This window comes from Melopsittacus undulatus, chromosome 10 (assembly GCF_012275295.1).
Source record: "Melopsittacus undulatus isolate bMelUnd1 chromosome 10, bMelUnd1.mat.Z, whole genome shotgun sequence".
Classification (NCBI taxonomy): domain Eukaryota; kingdom Metazoa; phylum Chordata; class Aves; order Psittaciformes; family Psittaculidae; genus Melopsittacus; species Melopsittacus undulatus.
Genome location: NC_047536.1, coordinates 13031765 through 13051371, shown reverse-complemented (window position 1 = coordinate 13051371; position 19607 = coordinate 13031765). Strand labels below are relative to the sequence as shown.

Genomic DNA, 19607 nt, shown 5'->3' with positions numbered 1-19607 from the left:
TAAAATCACAGAATCCCAGACTGGTTTGGGTTGGAAGGGACCTTAAAGCTCCTCCAGCTCCAGCCCCTGCCACAGGCAGGGACACCTTCCACTGGAGCAGCTGCTCCAAGCCCCTGTGTCCAACTTGGCCTTGAGCACTGCCAGGGATGGGGCAGCCACAGCTTCTCTGGGCACCCTGTGCCAGCGCCTCAGCACCCTCACAGGGAAGAGCTTCTGCCTAAGAGCTCATCTCAGTCTCCCCTCTGGCAGGTTAAAGCCATTCCCTTTGGCCTGTCCCTACAGGCCCTTGTCCAAAGCCCCTCTCCGGGTTTCTCACAGGCCCCTTTAGGTGTTGGCCATAAGGTTCTCCAGGTTGCTAAAACAGAAAATAGGTTTCATTGCCATTTTGGGGGGGTTGAGGCAGAACCACCACCATGGTGCACTTGAACGGTTCTGGCCCAGAACAATAAAAGGTGATTTCTCAGGAGTTCCGGTCCTTTTCTGTGAAACCCAAGTTTCCAGTGATACAGGGGTAACCAATGTATGGGGGGGGGGGGGGTGGGGGTGGGGTGTGTGTGTGTAATACAGAGAAATTGTACAAGGGGGTTAAAGGAATTCCTTTGCTTAAACAAAAGTATTGTCTGTCCTAAGTACCTAACATGCCAAGGCATTGATTACTGCTGTAGGGGGAGAAGCAGATGCTTAGCTTTACTGGTAAGGGACAAAAGCAGATGCTTGGTTCTACTGAGAAGCCGGGGAGAAGCAGACTGGGCACCGACCAAACCCTAAGGCCATGTCTGAAGATTAAAAGGTGAAAAGTTTAAGAAGAGGAAGACTCATTTACTTCATCTTGAAGACCCCTACTCACAAGAGGAAGACTCATTTACTTCATCCTGAGACCTCTGTCCATGACCAGAAGGGGCACTGCGTAGGTGCAAAGGACCTCCTGGCTCATTATAATATGAAGAGGGATAGATACTACATATGTATAGGTGTATTGAGCAACCTCATGTCTATGTATACCTTAAGAGAATAAATGTAAAGGGAGAACAACCCTGAGGTGTGCATGCTTTGCAGGAGCTATCCCCATGCACCTCAGCGCTGAATAAAACCATACCTACTTTACAACTTTAACTAGTTGTGGAGTCTATCCGCGCATCACCAGGAGCTGTGATCCATTTCCATCGCTCTCACAAGCACCTTTTGCCTCCAGCCCCCTCCCTTGTCATCCGGTGATTACATCATATGGAAAATGGCAAGTTTAACTTAAACGTTCTCTACTGGCACTGAAAGGCAGGAACCGGCCGGTGGCGCCTCAGACCTGCAGGCAACCAGGGCACAAACCCCCCCCCCTTCCGCTCCTTTCTGAGCACAAAACTCTCACTTTCGGCCAAGGAAAAGCCCGCGCACAGGCCTGGGGGCGTGGCCAGCGCTAGCCCCGCCCCCCGGACGCGCCCCTCTTTAGTCTCGCGAGATCCGCCTCCTCCCTGCGCTCTCTTCTCTGCCGCGGCCCGACGGGATCCTTCGAGAAGTGCCCCCGCCCGGGCAGGCCCCGCTGCCGCCGCCGCGCATTTAACCGCGCCGAGCCCCGCCGCTGCCTCGCAGGCGCCGCCTCCTCTTCGAGCCGCAGCCATGTCCGTGGTGGGCATCGATCTGGGTTTCCAGAGCTGCTATGTGGCCGTGGCCCGTGCCGGCGGCATCGAGACCATCGCCAACGAGTACAGCGACCGCAGCACGCCGTGAGTGGGGCGCGGGCCGCGCTGAGGGAGGCAGCGCGGCCGCCGGGCCCGGGTGTGCGGGGCGGGAGGCAGCCGGGGCCGGGGGCAGTGGGTTTACCGCACACAAACGCGATGGAAAACGAGCGGTACCGCGCGGCCGGCACCGAGAGAGGCTGCGGGTGCCCGTCGCTGCTCCTTTTCTTCCTGTGTAGTGTAAGCAGCGTGTGCGCCTTAAGGCAGGGCTGGACGGGGTCTGTGGATGCGAGGAAAGCCAACCGCATCTTTGCTGGAAGTAATAAAGCTTAACTCCTAGTAAATATCTACACCATGTTCACACATCCCCGATAGCATTTCTGCCTGTTCCCCTGCAGTTCAAGTTCTTCTCCCCTCAGTTCAGCCAGGCTGCGGAGGTGAACACTGAGCTCGCATTGAGGCTTTTAAACTCACGCTTGAAGCCAGCCACCAGACTGACCGGGGATAGGGAAGGGGGATGTGAGCAGCTCAGCCAGAACCCCCCCTTTACCTGGAAAAGGCCCTGGCTAATAGTGCAGTTCGCCGGTGAACTCGGTCTTGAAGCAGGTCGCACTGTACAACGTGTGTAGTGTGTTCTGTCTCTCCTTCTCTAAACAGGACTCCCAACACTGTGATGCGTGGTTTTAATAAACTTTCTGAGAGGGAGAACTCGGATAAAACTCTTGTAAGAATAAATTGCAAAATAAAGATGCAAAAGAAACCTTCCAGTGCATCAAACCTGGAGGGAGCTGTTCGCAAAGCTCTCTTAAAAGTTACTCTCGTAGCATAGCTTTATTTTAAGCAGATGCTGAAGTAAATTGTTGTCTTAATGAGATCGTTACATTGTCTTAGGTAGGGTTTTTTTAGGTCCTTCACATCTGCTTGTAATGATGAGAGGAATAAAATGATCTTGCTTCCCATTAGACAGTACCTCGGCTCTGTTTGCCTGTTGCTGTCTCTGAGCAATGAATCAATGGAGAAGGAAGTCTTTAATCTTGTACCATGTGCTGGAGTAAGGAACAGTCTCTGAAGTGTTGTCAGTAACAGCTTAAGTGTTAGATGTACTAGGAAAATAGTTAATGTGAAGAACTCCAAGGCACTTGTCTAGAAGCCCTGGGTATGTGTCCCTCAGGGAGCTGGAGTTCTGCTTATATGTATTTGAGGTAAGAATGCACATACAGCTCACTGAAGCTGTATAAAGTACCTGGCCCAAAGCATCTTTCAGGAAATAATTCAGTTATGAAGGGCTGAAGTGAAATTGAAAAAAAAAGCATAATACGAATGATAAAGAGTTTTTAACAGGACTTAATTTCCAAGCCCTGTTCTGGGAGAATGCAGAAACCATTGTGTGAGCAAACCCATCTGTAAAGGGAATGCTTAATGACTGGCTTGGAAACAGCCTGGTTCAAAAAGCCACTGCTCAATGGTTCTGTACCATGGCCTCTGGGGAAGTCCTGCAAGGTGTTGTGGCAGGTTTCCTCAGGAGTCTGCTCATGGTCAGGGCTAAACACTATTTGCTATGATGAATTCCATGTTTTAGGAAGGATTTTTAAATATCTGTTATTGTTTTAGTGAAGTAAACCCTGCTGAATGCACTGTATTTAGTGCCGTGGCACAATGGTGTTCTCTCTGAATCTGCTTTCAGCTCTGCACTGGGATTTTTCTAGAATCCTGTGAAATTGAAACTTCTCTATCCAAAAGCAGCACAAAACATGTTTGTCTGTGAATACAATATTCTTAAAATGGAGAAGTGGTAGAGAGCAGGCTGGTAAAAATGTGAGGTGGGGGGAAGAGGGAGGTGTCATGGTTATCCATTATCTCCATAGGATGAAAGTGAATTTGTAACTGAGCTTATGGTGTTGAGGGCTGATTTTTCCTTTTTACTGTAAAGGAAATGTGCTGTCAGGGGACAGGATATATCATCTGAGGAAGTGGAAGCAGGTGGGAGTGTGAAGTGGTGCCTGCAGGAGCATTAATGAAGTTCAGAGCTCTGCTTAAGTTGCTTCATTAGACCTGTGATGACCTTCAGTGTGATTATGACTCTGCTCTAGGTGCTGTGGTTAGTTATTCAGCTCCCAGTAAATTGTGTAATAGTCTAATTCATGTTAAATGAGTTAACCCTGAATCCTGTGGTAAATTGATTTGGGGAATGAAGCTACTTCCTCTTTCCTTCCTTCTTGCAGTTTAACTTAGCTTTGCCCTGGACCTGGTGTGGCTGCTTGGGGCTTTGAGAGGAGAAGGGCTGGGATGGGCACAAAGGGACTGAATGGAGCTGAAAACAATCCCATCTATCTCACTGCAGCTGCTCAGAGAAGCCTGCCTGTTCATAAAGCATAGTTAAGAAGGATGTTTGCACTTCAGAGTTTTATTCCCTGCACATAATATGAGATACCATGTCTTCAATTACTGTGCATCTTCAATTACTGTGCCATTTCCTTCTATTGAGACAGACTTCTGCTTTGAGTTCTTAGTCTAGCAGATTTAGAGAATTCTGTTATCTATCTTAATGGATTTGTGGTGGATGGGGCCCATGGCTTGTGAACCTAGCAGTGAAGTAGCTGGATATCTTGTTGTCCAGGAGAAAAGCAGCAATTCCTGTTTGTGTCTTTAATTCCTTTCTGAAGCCCAGAGTAAATTAATAACCAGCTTCCAGCTTGGGGCTCATGAAGTTTTTAACCATAAGCTCTGCAGCTTGTGTTCCCTTAGTGTGGACCTTAGGATTTGCATAGCACGGAATCTCCTCACTTTAGCTGATCCTTTGAGTGGTTGTTTCAAATAGAAACAGATTAATTCAGAGGTGTTAATTCTGTTGCAGCACATTGCTTTGGGGTGGGTTTTGCCTCAGTTGTTAAGCTGCTAATAAATTGGAAGAAGATACAAACCCAATGTAGTTATCTCACTGTGGTCTTCAGTTCTGGTTTTGACCATTTCTGTTTGACAGGCCAATTCTAAAGCTCAGTCTGGGATGGAATTTGTTTCTTGTGGCTGCCCTGCGGCAGAACCCTGTTGTAAAGCAAATTCTTGACCTGCTGCACAGGGAGCAGTTGAATTGTGCTGTTCCAGCGTTGTGTGAATAGTAACAATCTACTTGATTCATGGTATTCTTTTTTTCCCCAGTAAGTTTACCTCAGTGGTATGAGGAACTTGGATTGGAGGGCTGGATTTAATTTTAAGTATGTAAATAAAGAGGCTTAATAGGAGCAGGAATTCCTCCAGAATGGAGGGGTTTTATTCCATGTTTTTCAGACCTGCAGGCTGTCACAAGTAGCTTGGCATGAAGTATGTTTTTTCTTTCTGTAATCTGTATTATTGCAGTGAGTGCAGATGAAACTCAAGCACCAATTTTTCTCTGCAGGTTTGCTTTACAGCTGGAAAGTTGAGTTAGCATTTGGTACAGATATGTGGGAATGATTTCCTGAATACCCGATTTATTTCCTGTGTGTCTTCTGAAGAGCTGAATGTTTCCTGTACTATTAATGACCAGCTTATCTTTGGGTGGCCTTAGATAGGTGGGTAAATACAGAGTTAAAGGGTGTCTCCCCAGTTACTATATAGATGTAGAACTTGAAGCAGCATGAGTTATGTTTGGGTTCAGTGCTGTGCTGCTGTGCACAGCATTGTTCTGACTGAGCTGCAAGTGCCTGTTTTTCTCCAGAATTCACAGAATTTCTGTGCATATATTGCAGTGAGCGAGCAGCTCCTCCATAGACCAAACACTGCTTAAAATCTCTGATCTTGTCAACATTTCTCAACAAGATAAGCAGTGCAGTTCTACCAGTCCCTTACTAACCGTCAATCTTTCCTCTCATTACAGGTCATGTATATCGTTTGGACCCAAGAACCGCTCTATTGGTGCTGCAGCTAAAAGCCAGGTGAGTGTGTACGTTGGGTAAGTCAGTAGCTGAGGAGCAGGATGTATTGGTTGATCGGGGAAGGTGACAGATGTCTCTGAGCTGGTGTCTTGGTGTCTTCATAAAGTGTGAACAGCTGAGCTGAATTCAGCTGCTCAGCATGTAATGCTGCTCTGGCATCTTGGGTAGGAAGCTCGGGGTTGATCATTGCATGTGATGAAGTGTGGAAACAGAAAAAGATATACAGTTTTGCCCTTTCTGAAATTATGACAAATACCAATTAGAATTTACATTTGCAACCTAGAAAGCAAGCTAAGCAGAGTGCTTCATCCTGCCTTAGCTTGTTCTAGTTTGTGTGTCTTACGCTAGCTTTTAATTATGTGACTGCATTCTATGGAATTCCATCAAGTGCATAGTTCTGTCAGAAAGGGGGCATACTTGGGTGTAAATATATCTCTCTTGACTCTTTGTGGTTGAGTTACAACCTAGATGTCTGTCTTGGGCATTCTTGCTTATGCTTGGAGTGTCTGTTGATGTAGGTAGGTAAATATGATTTAAGGACACGGAGAAAGTGACGTTGAGTTGTCACATTTGGGTCCTGCTGTGTCATGCCTTGTTGTTGCTGTGAAACCCCTATAAAATGTGACTATTTTTTTCTTTGAAGTCCTCTACAGGAAGTGACTATTCAAACACTTGGTTTTTCTTAGCCTTAAATACCTAGAGATGGGTGAAGATTCATTATCTAGAACACAAAAATGACTGGACACAACCATGTTATTCAAGAACAGAACAACTGTACTAGAACTAAATACAGATGTTTTTTTTCTGGGATTGAGTGTCTGCTTAGCTTAAAGAAAAGCATTGATACAGAGATCCAGTAGAGATGAGGTATGTCCTGCAGAAACTAAACTTACACAACATCAGACCCAGGTTATGTAGGAAATAGACACTCGACTAAAACTGAATCACAGGTAAATGTTACATGGTACAGTGTTGTCTGCTCAGTGAACTGCTTGGGGGTTTTAGTATGTGTCTTGCTCTAATGTAAATTAAAGAATTCAACAAGTTTACTTTCACCATGTGAAACCAGGCTGTAACTTCTTTCACTTCTCCATTTGCACTGATCTCTGCTATTAATAAAAGACCCTTGTCACTTAAGTCAAATTGACAGTAGCATCTTGGGGCTGTCTTGACTTTTTAAAGCTTCATGACCATGTCCTTGAGCTGTTTTGTGGGAATACCTGTGTTGACTGTCACATGCATGTGATGAACCTGAACTGGGGTTTACATCAATGTACTTGTTTTGTTTGTGGAATTACTGACTGTGTTGTGATAGAAAGGTGGGGTGTAGGAAACAGGTAAAGGGGAAAGACACTTTGCTAACGTTTTTAAAGAGGGTCCTACAATTACACTGTGACAATGGAGTGCTGTTTTAATCAGATTTTGATAGAATCTTGGCTCAATATGCTAGCATACATTTTATTTTAAATCTCAAATTCCTGTAGGTTCCGTGAGTGATGAGAGGGAAGGTGCCTTCTAGCAACTGCCCTGATACAAGATACAAATGACAAAACTCTGCTGGTGGGAGAGGCATGAGAACAAAACTCTGTCTTCTGTTTGAAATTCCGATGTTGCCCTGACATGTTGTATTAAAGATTTCTTTTCCTCTAGGTTATTTCAAATGCAAAGAATACAGTACAAAGTTTTAAAAGATTTCATGGTCGTGCATTCTCAGATCCCTTTGTTCAAGCTGAAAAAGCAAGCCTTGCCTATGAACTTGTCCAGCTGCCAACAGGCTCAACTGGCATCAAGGTAAGTCTGGCAGATTTGACAAAGAGCCAGAGGAGGAAACTGATAAAGTTCCCTTTAGTCTCTTTATTTTAAATCTCCTTGCTGTAGTGAATGGAAAATCTCAAATAGGGAATGAAAGGCTAATAATGCAGATGGTCTCTCCAGGTGTTAGGTGAGACTGCATTTAGTTAACACAACTTCACTGCCTTGCAAAGCCCACACCAACTGCTGTAGCAGTGACTTTTACCTTTCAGTCCATGGTGAATCTGGAAGATGAGTTACTTGAGCAGTGGACTTACTTAGCTACTGTCCAGATACTGCAGAGGTGTGAGAAGTCAGCTTAGTAATTGGTCATTTTCTACAATGGCTGATTATCTGATTTGGATTTTAGCAGTAACTGATACCCTCATCCCTGCTGGTGTAGGATCAGTTATCCTAGGCACTGCTTACAAATTAGGGTTAAAAAATGTGCAGAGCAGCTTTGTGTATGTGAATTGAAATGTGTGTTCTAGTCTTTAACTCACAATTGCTGTGCACAAGCCTGGCCCTCAGCGAGAAGCTTGTACAGAGCTGGATTACTGTTTGAGCTTGCTTTTAGTAAAGGCTCTTGCATGTGTTCCTTATGTGTGTAGCTCGTGGTTTGTGCTGTAGTGTAACCTGTGTGCACAATTCTTCTTTGAAGGCCATGTATATGGAAGAAGAAAGAAACTTTACTATTGAACAGGTGACAGGGATGCTTCTTACCAAGCTAAAAGAGACCGCTGAGAATGCGCTCAAGAAGCCTGTAGTTGACTGTGTTGTTTCTGTAAGTATGTGATGGTAACCAGGTTTTACCTATTTGGTTGGCATCATAAACTGAAATGATGGCAGCATGAAATTGCCCATGAGACTTGAATATTCAGGTATTTGTCTTTTCTGTTTAAAATGATTCTTTCTCCCATCTCTTCAGCTCTAGACTTACTTCATTAATGGTGAATGTCTTAAAATGCTGCTAATCAGCAGCATAAATAATATTTGATACCAGTTTGTTTTTTCAGTCCTAAAATGAATGGCTTGACATAGGGTGGAAAAAACTTCACAAGAAATAACTTGTCTTCATGTAATGTTTTCCTTCCCCTTTCTCTGTTGGAACTGAAGTGAACATTGAATTTGCAGGGTACCTCAGTTATGCTCTATACTGATTCTCTACACACACTTTAACTGTTTGCTAAAGGTGGCTGTTCTAAATGCTTATATTGAATATTTGATTGTCTTTCAGGTTCCTTCTTTCTACACAGATGCAGAAAGGAGATCTGTGATGGATGCTACACAGATCGCTGGTCTCAACTGTCTGAGACTGATAAATGAAACAACTGCAGGTAGCATCTTCCTTTCTCTCCCTTGCTTAATACTGTAGTTGTATTAGATAAAAGGACTTGTAATGTGTCAGTGATCCATGTCCTCTGGAGTTAACTGCTGCTTTTGTAAACTTAAAATGGATTAGTTGATCATCAAGTTCCTTGAGCTCTGGTCTATTTCATTGCTTTACAGAAACATAAAGATGTTTCTCGGGTACCTGTTATAATGCAGCTACTGCGGGGGCTTATGTTGTTTTGTGTTCTTCCATGTCTCTTTAGCACTGGGAATTTTAACAAGAAACCAGTTTCTGTAGCTTGAAAATGAAGGGGCAATGCTGATTATCTTTACTGATGACCCACTTAGAGAATTATGGAACTGAATATCCTGACTACAGTCTCTGCTTCTTGTCTCTGTGTAGTTGCCCTGGCATACGGGATCTATAAGCAAGACCTGCCTGCCTTGGAAGAGAAGCCACGGAATGTTGTTTTTGTGGATATGGGGCATTCTGCATATCAAGTTTCTGTTTGTGCATTCAACAAAGGAAAGCTGAAAGTAAACAATCAGTTCTGCATGCATTTTAATCACCAGTAGAATATTCACCAGTGCATACAGGGCCTGTGACAGGCAAGCTTGCTTGTCTTTACATTGTGCATCCAGACAGCTCAGTTCTTACTCTTAAAATTGCTCTTTGTCTGGAGTTAAAAGTAGGGCAGGGAACTAGAGAGCTTTTGAGTAGTGTGTGGAGGAAGCAAACATGCCTTAATCAGCAGATTTTGGCAAAGAATAAAAAGCCTGAATTAAACTGTGTAGTCAGAAATTATCATATCTGACTGGATGTTGCTTTCAGAGAATATTCCAGTTCAGTCATGAGAGCGAGCATGAAAGCAGGCATTCCTAGGATGCTCCAAGTGTCATGTTTTAAACATTAACTGCAGGGCTCATGTGAAAGAGCAAAAACATTCTAATTACTTTAAGCTTTGAGTGGAGGGTAAGCAAGTTACAGTGTGAGCTGCCAAAGCATTACTGTTCTCAGCATTTCTAAGTGGCCTTTTTACAATTACAGTCTGGGCTTTTGCAGTTCCAGTAACTCAATCTGCTGGAGAAACAAACCCGAACTTTCCAGTGCAGGGCAGTGAAATGCAGAGAGGGCAAGAGTTCTGAAAGCATTGGTTTTGTTGAAGTTGTGTTTTCTTTTGTAAAGAAACGTGACCTACTTTGTGTTTCTCTGATTTGTCTTTTAAACTGTAACCACAGAAGTATGGAAGGGATGCCTTTGAGTGTAGAATGGAGAGCTGGGCAGCAAGGCAGTTAAAAGTGAAGAGGCCAAGCCTAGTCTGGAGGTGTATTGAGAATAATGGGATACTTCACTAATTTCTGTTCCTTAAAAAATCAGTTCCCAGCATGTTTAAAGCACAGAATCAGCTGAGGTGGATGGGCTGCAGATGTTCTTTGCAGATAATCCCCTCATCAGGAGCAAGCACCTATCTGCAAGAGTTAATAGCATTTATTCTCTCCATTTATTCTTGGCTTTGTGTAAGCATGTTCCACCCTTATGAGGCATCAAAAATTAATCTGGGATATGACTCAAACTGACAGTGGCTAAGCAGAATTTGGGAACTGATGGTGTGCTTACAGTACAAGCTACTGAACAGATTGTGCTGCTGAGCCTTGCCCTAGCTTCCTAAATTGCCTCTGAAAGTTGTCACCTTGCTATAGGTAGGCTGGGGGCCCAAAGCTGCTTTTAGCATTTGGTACATGGGTTTTTTCCCTTGTGAGAATTGGTGTTTGGAGAGGGGTCTCATATTTGTGAAGGTGCCAAAATTTGTCCAAGGTAACAGTGGTTCCCTCTCCAGCAGCATTTTGAAAACATCTGATACCAGCTACAACAGGCACAGGATAATCATGGCTTAGACTTGGTAGGCTTAAAGAAAACCAGAGGTATCTCAGGATGTGTACATCTGTTACTGCAGATGCTGGTAATGTAATTGCTACTTAGGTTGCCCTGAAATAGAATAGAATAGCTTAGTTGTTGCCAGCAGTGTCTGAAGTGTGAAAGCTGAGTAAGGGACACGGATTTATTGTTTGGACTAGGTTGGGCTTCTGGATGAGGCTTATCAAAAGAAACTCCTCACTGCAAGGGCACAGTAGAGAATGAACCGTGCTGAATTCTTCTTGTTATGGCTGCACCAGTGTAATTCTTCTTCAGCAGTAACATTGTAGTACTTGCTTTAATTTCAAGTTGACTATATTTGAAACAAAGAAATGCTTTGACTTTAACTGCTAACTGGTGTCACTGAGTAATGAGAAACTGTGCCATTACTGAAGGGTTTCGTTTCTTTAAGGTTCTCGCTACAGCATTTGACACAACACTTGGAGGCAGGAAGTTTGACGAGATGTTAGTTGAATACTTCTGTGAAGAATTTGGCAAGAAATACAAACTGGACATCAAGTCCAAGATCCGGGCACTGCTGAGGCTGTCCCAGGAGTGTGAGAAGCTAAAAAAGCTGATGAGTGCAAATGCCTCCGACCTCCCAATGAATATAGAGTGCTTCATGAATGACATAGATGTCTCTGGAACAATGAACAGGTAATGCTTGTGCTCTAAGCTTTGTTCAAAATGCTTCAGTCAAGAAACTTAGCACTTCAAACTTCGTATGAAGTGCTGGTGCTTAGGGCTGGAGGGAGATGGAAATGTAAGAACAATATGTGCGGGGGTGCTGCTAAGAATGATATTTAGAGACTGGCCAGTGGCCTTGAGCTAGGAGGGGGGGCTGCGAGTGTTGCAAGTGTGCCTGGATCACTGGAGCAAAGTCTGTGGGAGAACTTACTTCATAAGTATAAAACTAGGACTGGGGGAGGGAAAGCCCTGCAGCATGTAGCTACAGTAGCATTCTTCTGCTTTTGGCATCTGATTGCATTTGCAATGTTAACTTCTGGTTTGCTATAGCTTGATTTATGGTTTCCTCCAACAGAAGCAAATTTTTAGAGATGTGTGAAGGGCTGCTTGCAAGAGTAGAGCCACCCCTTCGAAGTGTGCTGGAGCAAGCCAGTAAGTGAGCATGCATTCTGTGTTCTGCATACAGGAAAGACATCCCTATCACAAGCTTCCTCCCTATCACAAGCTTCCTTTGGGTCTTGACAGGGCTCAGACAGGTGCATTTACCACAGCTATCAATTTCTTGCTTAGCAGTTACGAGCTTTTAAAACCTTTTCACACAAGGTAAAAATCTGAAAGTCTTACTGCTTCGAAACATTGAGAACAAGCTTGAATTAAGTAATGGTTGGTGTAAACATCTAGTTTATGATGTCAGCATATTCATGTAAAACAGTCTAAAAACTAATGTCTGACTCCTTTCTAGAGTTAAAGAAGGAGGATATTTATGCAGTAGAGATAGTTGGTGGTACCACAAGGATCCCCGCTGTAAAAGAGAAGATCAGTAAATTTTTTGGCAAAGAAGTCAGTACAACTTTGAATGCAGATGAGGCTGTGGCACGAGGTTGTGCACTGCAGGTAACAAGTGCTGTTTGTTTTAGCTCTGAGTATTGTTACTGAAATCACAAGTATTTGAGACAGGGTCCCCAAGTAACAGGAAGGATACTTCATATGTATCCTAGAATGGACTCAAGTAAGCTTCAGGAAAGCAGTTGGAAGAATAGAGAATAGCAGCTTTAAGCAATTCCTTTGTGCTGTTTGAGCCAAATATGAAGATCAGTGTAACTTTTTGGAAGTGAAGCAGAGCATGTTTCAGTGTGGCTGGGAATCAGTACTCTGATAAAGTTCATGTGATGTTTTGTCTTCCAGGCTCCTTTGGGGGCCCAGGTTAAACAGGGGAAAATCTTTCTTTGTTACAGCACTACTGATGAACTTAAGATATTAAACAACTGCTTAGTAGCATGCATGGGAATGAAAGCTTAGCTTCTTGCTAAGGGGAATCTGTGTCCTGAGCTGGAATCAACCACTTGAACGGCTTAAACAGTAGTAAATACTCTTAATAGTTTCAAAAGTGCTGCCATATCTTGAATGCACCTTAATTTTGCTCTGATCACCTCACTCTCCAAATGTTTAACATGTGCTTACAGCTCTGTTTGGTCAGTGGTATGAGCTGTAGGGATCTGCTTAAAGAGAGTTTTCTGTTACAGTATGCAGAAAGCCTGGTACAGTGTCACTGTAGAAAGCAACTTTACTTGAGGTTTCCTGATCTCTTATGTGGGCACAAAACGCACTTCAGTAGCCTAACCATAGCAAACCAAACAACATGACTCTAAGACAGAACTTGTGTATTCCTGTTTTGGGAGTGATCAGATTAGGACAGCCATTAGCCTCCCTTAAACTAAAGTAAATCTACATATGAAGCTGCATAAATAGCCACTTGTTGAATTAAGTTACTGTTCACCTGAAGTTTGAATGTTTTTAACATGGCTCTTGTGTTCTTTCAGTGTGCTATTTTATCCCCAGCTTTCAAAGTGAGAGAATTCTCTATCACAGATTTGATACCATATCCTATTTCTTTACGATGGAATTCACCAGCAGAGGAAGGGTTAAGGTAAAAAGTTCAGCTTTCTTGAATGGTTCTATACAGCTTAAAACTGAATGATGACTACTGGAGTAAATAATGCTTTTAGAGCAGTGCTCATTCAACAAATCACATGATCCTTTTTCTGAAGTTAATGGGGGGCAGTTTAACGCTTTCTATGTGGCTGTTGGCCTTACTCTGACCTAGGAGGTTTGGAGACTCTTCTTGTCACTTCTTAAGCTTTTCCTTAAGGTATAAGGGTCTCTAGAAAAGTTTTGTTACCTTTATCAGATTCATTAGCCATGTACTGAAGGATTGCTCTGTTCTCTCTTGCAGTGATTGTGAGGTCTTTCCCAAGAACCATGCTTCCCCATTTTCTAAGGTCCTCACCTTCTACAGAAAGGAGCCATTTACTCTGGAGGCATACTACAGTTGTCCCAAGGAGCTGCCTTACCCAGATCCTGCTATAGGTTAAGACCATTCTTTAACCATTTATTAGTGATCATGTACAAGTTTCAGGACTTCTGTCTGATTATATAGTCTGGAAAGCGCCTTGGGGATAGGTTTCCAAAGTCATGGGTCCACAGTAAAATGAGTGGAGTAATATGAAGTTTATGGACAAATAGGCTAAATGAAGATCATCCTGATGCTGGAACAAACCTGAAAGGGGTACACTGAGAGTTGTGCTGTCTTTAATGCTATCTTACAGCACACCGTAGAGAATTCTAATAGCTGTGTATCCTAGCACTGCAGACTAAAAAAATTGACTTGTTTGACTTGAGTAGGATTTGATGCCCTCTTGAGTGCATTGCAGTGATCTGTTGTCAGCAGCAGTTAGGTTTTACTTCACGTTTAGTGATGAAGTTAACCAAATGGTATCTTTTTTTGTCTCTGGGATTGCTTAGCTCACTTCTTGGTTCAGAAGGTCACTCCTCAAACAGATGGATCCAGTTCAAAAGTGAAAGTCAAAGTCAGAGTAAATATCCACGGTATCTTCAGTGTCTCAAGTGCATCTTTAGTGGAGGTTCATAAATCTGATGAGAATGAAGAGCCGATGGAAACAGACCAGCATGCAAAAGAGGAAGAGGTAATAGACTCTGTTGCTCTTAGTACTTGGCCAGCTGTGCTTCGTCAGCCTTCCAAGTTCTGGGAAGGTTCTAATACTTGTGTAAGGATTTAGTAGATACCTCCAACAACTAAAATAAAGATGTGGTCAAGTACTAATTGAAGTATGTTACACCAGTGACAGATCCTCTTGATGCCAGGACTGGGGGGTATAAATAAAATTCCTGATTGTGGAGCTGTTGCTTGCCTAGATTAGAAGCTTATAACTTAAGTTTTGAGACTAGGTTTCATTCTGTTCCTTCTGCCAAAGAGCACTAGGTGATGTGATCAGCCTAGGAGCTGAAGCAGTGATCTGCATATGCTTTAATATGTCAAATTGGATCTCCTTATGAATTTCAGAAGATGCAGATAGATCAGGAAGAGCAGCAGAAAACTGAAGAACAACAGCAGGCCCAACCTGAAAATAAGGCTGAGTCTGAAGAAATGGAGGTAATGTGATCATTTGAGACTTTGGTTTTACAGGATAGCTTGCAGACTACATATTTCCATGAATCTTCCAGAAGTATTTGCTGCTTTTGTCATAGCTCTGGAAGCTGAGCTTTCATTGAATTGTATGGGTAGGCTGTGTTGTGATTAGAGCTTTGGAAGTACATAGCTGATGTAGATAATTACTTGCAGACCTGGTAAGTGTTCTAGTACTGATAAAATGAATGAACTCTCCTCTTTATGTAGCTTTCAATAACTTAAATAGTGGAGGAGTATTCACTTACTGACTACACTGCTGCAGTGTTTTCAGTGTGCCTGGGAAAAGTCAGTAATTGCCTTTACTACCTCTGGCTAGCAGCTGCACTGTCAGTGTGACAGGTAGCATGTAGCTCTGATGCTGAGGTGCACCAGCTCAGTCATACTTTCTCTGTTAGTCTTGAATACTCAATGTGAACTGACTGATGATGCTCTTACCTTGAATCTGTTTCTTTAATGCAGACTACTCAGGCTGACTTGAAAGACAAGAAAGTGGATCAACCACCTCAAGCCAAGAAGGCTAAAGTAAAGACAACCACTGTGGACCTCCCCATTGAGAACCAGTTGGTGTGGCAGATAGGGAAGGATATGCTGAACTTGTTCATTGAGAATGAGGTAAACTCTTACTTGCCAAAGTTCACATTTCACTGGTTGAGCTCCAGAAATGTTGGTGTTTGAACATGGTTAATGGATAAGGATAATCAAGGAAAGATGGAAAGGCTCATGCTTTTTTGGTGAGGTGAGCAGCATTGACCCACAGAGCCAAGATACATGCTTCCCATTAGTGAATGCTGTAACCTTCCCTGAAGAGGGGTTCTGCAGAAGGCCAGTTCACAGGGTGATTACTTCTGAGATCACCTGCAATTAAAGGTGCTAAATGGCTGCTGCCATCAGGGTGAAAGTTCCTCAACCAGGGGAAGATTTGTTGGGTATCCCACCAAAACTGACATGAATCTTCATACATGTGCTGCATTTAGAACAGTTCTGTAAATCACACTATTCCAAAATCAGAAGTCAAGGTCAAGCTTTTAAGGTATCTTAGCAGTGTATGTTAAGAGACTACCTTTTTGGCTAACTTGACGACTTGTTCACAGGGTAAAATGATAATGCAGGATAAACTAGAGAAGGAGAGGAATGATGCCAAGAATGCTGTGGAAGAATATGTGTATGATATGAGAGACAAACTCTGCGGTATTTATGAGAAGTTTGTTAGTGAAGATGTAAGTACTGCTTGCTTGGTATCTTCTAATGGCTTTCTCTGCAATCAGCAGTTGTATTGTTGTAACTTGTGACCTGTATTAGATGCTGTCTTTACCTAGACTGTCTTCAGATTTTAAATGAGGAGAAATAGCTTTTAACCTGGCTGTGCAGATAGCTATCTGAATATGGCCTGAGTACCAGCAGATGGTACCCAGCATACATGGCGTGTTCTCTTCCAAAGCAGTTGCAGCAATTAAGGTATTATCAGAGTGTATGTTTTGAGACTGAAACAGACTAGGTGCATGTGCACAATGGTTTTAAGGTTTTCATGCATCTTGTTCTATTCTGGTTCTTTGTGAGTATTTAGGAATAGTGTAAAGAATAAAAACCTCAAAGACATCCCTACCTGGGCACAAAATCATGGGATTGGTCTGACTAAAGGTGGATACCTGTGTTTGGACAGGTTGCCCTAAAAGTCTCGGTGTTATTAATTAGTGTTGGTGTGTTAGCTCTAAAGTTAGGGGACTGTGGTAATCAGCTGAGTCACTCAAAACTCCTGCCTGCATCCCTGTTGATGGCAGTCGGAGCCTTGCCTTGTAGAGCCCAGGCACCTCCATCAGAGTCAGAAGTGGGCCAAGCTGAGTGGGATTCATCACTCCCTCACTAAAGATGAGTTTGTCTGTTCTCTGGTTTGCTTGTGGACTGATGATGGAAATGTGAATAGAAAAAAAAAGGTGGGGGAAATAGGCTTTTGTGGGACAGTATTGGTCTAAACTGTGATGGAGGGTTCTTCCTTACCCCTGGTCTCCACCACAAAGCCATTCTGAAGGATATCGGATTTCTGATTTCTCATTAAAATAGAGTTTCAAACAAGTTCTCACATTTATAGACTGTAACCCTTCTAGAAAGGTTCTGAGCATCATTTAATACCATCTAACAGAATATCTCACCTACCTGCTTTGTGTGGGTTCTTTAGGATAGAAATAGTTTCACACTGAAGCTAGAGGATACAGAAAATTGGCTTTATGAAGATGGTGAAGACCAACCCAAGCAAATTTACATTGACAAGTTGGGGGAATTAAAGGTAAGTGGTTCTTGGGTGCAGTAAGTCCCAGTGGGAGTGTGGAGAGCTTTGTTCATGTAGGGAGCTGTCAGAGCTCTACTGGTGCAGTGATGAGCACTGCTAACAAGCTGCTTAGTTTGCTCATTAATAAGCACATGAGGAGCAGGTCTCCAGTAAAACTTTAGCAGTGCAGGGTTGAGGGAGACTCAGCCTTTACTGTAAGAAGAGGGAATAGTAGAAGTTCCAGGGGGTTCAGAAGTGTCGATGTACCCTGTCAGATCATGCGGGATCATAGCTGTGTGGGTTTTGATACCTGTTGTTCTCTGTTTCAGGCTCTGGGTCAACCTATTCAGGCAAGATACCAAGAATCAGAGGAAAGGCCAAAAGCATTTGAGGAATTAGGGAAGCACATTCAGCAGTACATGAAAACTGTTCTTGCATTCAGAGCAAAGGTATTTATACATTTAATTTCTGGCAAATACAAGCAAGTGCTATAAATCTTTTCTGCATTTTAAGTAAGTTCCTTCAAAAAGCTGGTGCACCCTCCTGGCTGTATTTTCAGAGGTGGATGTTGGCTTGAAAACCTGACAGTCTCTCAAGTCATGAGGTGCTGATTTCCTCATGGACTTCAGTTCTCTGATTAGAGCTGTGGGTGTTAGGTGAGCTGCTCTGCTGGCTCCAAAAGCCTCCTGGCTAAATGGGTCTTTCTGGTGTGTGGGAGTTGAGGTTTGAGATCCATGTGCAGTGCACTTACGTAGATACTGGTTTTCAACAGCTACTCTTTATTTGCTGTTTCAGGATGAACAGTATGATCACCTGGATGAAGCAGATGTGGCAAAAGTAGAGAAGAGCACGAATGAAGCTACAGAGTGGATGAACAACCACCTTAATCTCCAGAACAAGAGAAGTCTTACACTGGACCCAGTGATAAAAGCTAAGGACATACAAGCCAAGATTAAAGTAAGTCTTTGTACATAATTCACTGCATTTCCATGAATCTTTCTGATTATTGGTCTGGTTTGTCATGCTCAGAGGGACCCTGGTGGCAGGACAGTGACTGGGTATCTCTTGATTTCTGGGGAACATCTGCCTGTGGCTTGAATATCCAGCTGGTGGTGGCAAAGTTCACCTGAGCAACATGTTAAAGTAGAGCTGTTGTCAGATAAACCCACTTCTGTGTTGTATTTCCAGGAATTGACAAGTATTTGCAATCCTATTGTCCGAAAACCCAAACCCAAAGTTGAGCTCCCAAAGGAGGAGCAGAAGCCACCTGAACCCAATGGACCTGTGGATGGGCAGGGTGAAGGCAACACTGCGGCCCCCACCGCTGAGCAGAGCGCTGCTCCCCCCCCCACTGCTGAGAAGAAGCTTCCAGAGATGGACATTGACTGAGTTTCAGCACCTGTTTATATTATGGCGAACTACAATAAAGCTTTAAGTTGTCAACTTTGTATGTTCTGAATACAGAGTGAAGCAAGTGCATACCACAGCGCTAGTAGGAACTCCTGGAGAGGTTTGGTCAGTGCGTCGACTGTGACGCTCAGTGCCTCACTCAGATAAGCAGCATTTCTTGCCTTTATGGTTGTATTTAGAAGTGTTGGTATTCTTACTAGACCTTTAGGAGCAGCCCTAAGCTCATGTCTATTTGTAGTGTTCATGGTGAGTTGGCCTTGATGTAGAGGGGGGAGATGGCAGCACTGTTCTAGGATCCTACCTGCAGGCACCTGTGGTTCTCTCTTCACTTCCCCTCACTGGTGGCACAGTGGCACTTAGGGCCATGTCCCCTGGTGTGGGAGCTGCTGGGGTTTGGGGGAAGCTCCCACCAGAGGCAGAGCCTTTCCGTCACTTGCCCTCATCTAACCCTTGCTGTAGTGTTAACACTGCTCCAGCTGATTCGTGCATGCTCCAACAGTGCCTGGTTACATGAGGTTGCAAGGCAGGGGCTGGTACCATCATGTTAATGGGTCCCCTCACATCGTGGATCTGCATCCCTGGCACACACTCAGAGGAGCAGCTCCTGTGGATCCCTGAATGTCCTCCTAGACAGGGTGTGTGTACCTGGCCACTTCCCCCTGATCAGACCATGTAAGCTTGTCTCTAACAAAATTAGCTGCTTGTAGAGTGAATACTTCTATTCCTGCTGCCTGCATTGAGCGTTGACTCTGACTTGCTCCTAAGTCTTCCAGGGAATATGCTTGCTTCCATGGGGATATGCTTGCTTCCATGAGGCCTTCAGTTGGAATGCTTGGGGTTTGGTTTGGCTTTTTTTTCCCAGGAAAAGGAAGACCTGACACCTTTTGGCTTTTTTTTTCTCAATTATTATTATGATCTTTGTGCAATGATTTGCTTCTAGTACTGATTGTCAATAATCTTGCAAACATTCATTTGTATCTGTTAAAATCCAAACCTGGAACACCCATTCAGATACTGCAAGAAATAAATGCACTGGATTCTACCCCATCACCTTCTCCAGCCCTTGATTGCAATGCAGAGGCAGTGGTGGGAGGGCAGAGGCAGGGCTGTGTCCTTCCCACCCGTGCAGGGCACAGCTCAA

The 19607-nt window shown here is 43.6% G+C and overlaps 1 protein-coding gene across 1 annotated transcript; it reads left to right on the top strand.

The window, feature by feature from the left end:
* Positions 1-1486: 1486 nt before the first annotated feature.
* Positions 1487-19513, top strand: HSPA4 (heat shock protein family A (Hsp70) member 4). Its single transcript, XM_034066705.1, has 19 exons — positions 1487-1718; positions 5524-5581; positions 7232-7372; positions 8034-8156; positions 8610-8709; positions 9108-9241; positions 11032-11276; positions 11662-11738; positions 12049-12200; positions 13127-13233; positions 13540-13673; positions 14109-14290; positions 14668-14757; positions 15253-15405; positions 15885-16010; positions 16967-17074; positions 17386-17505; positions 17852-18013; positions 18245-19513. Exons 1-19 carry the CDS (start codon positions 1612-1614, stop codon positions 18443-18445), a joined length of 2520 nt encoding a protein of 839 aa, XP_033922596.1. The 5' UTR covers positions 1487-1611; the 3' UTR covers positions 18446-19513.
* Positions 19514-19607: the final 94 nt, after the last annotated feature.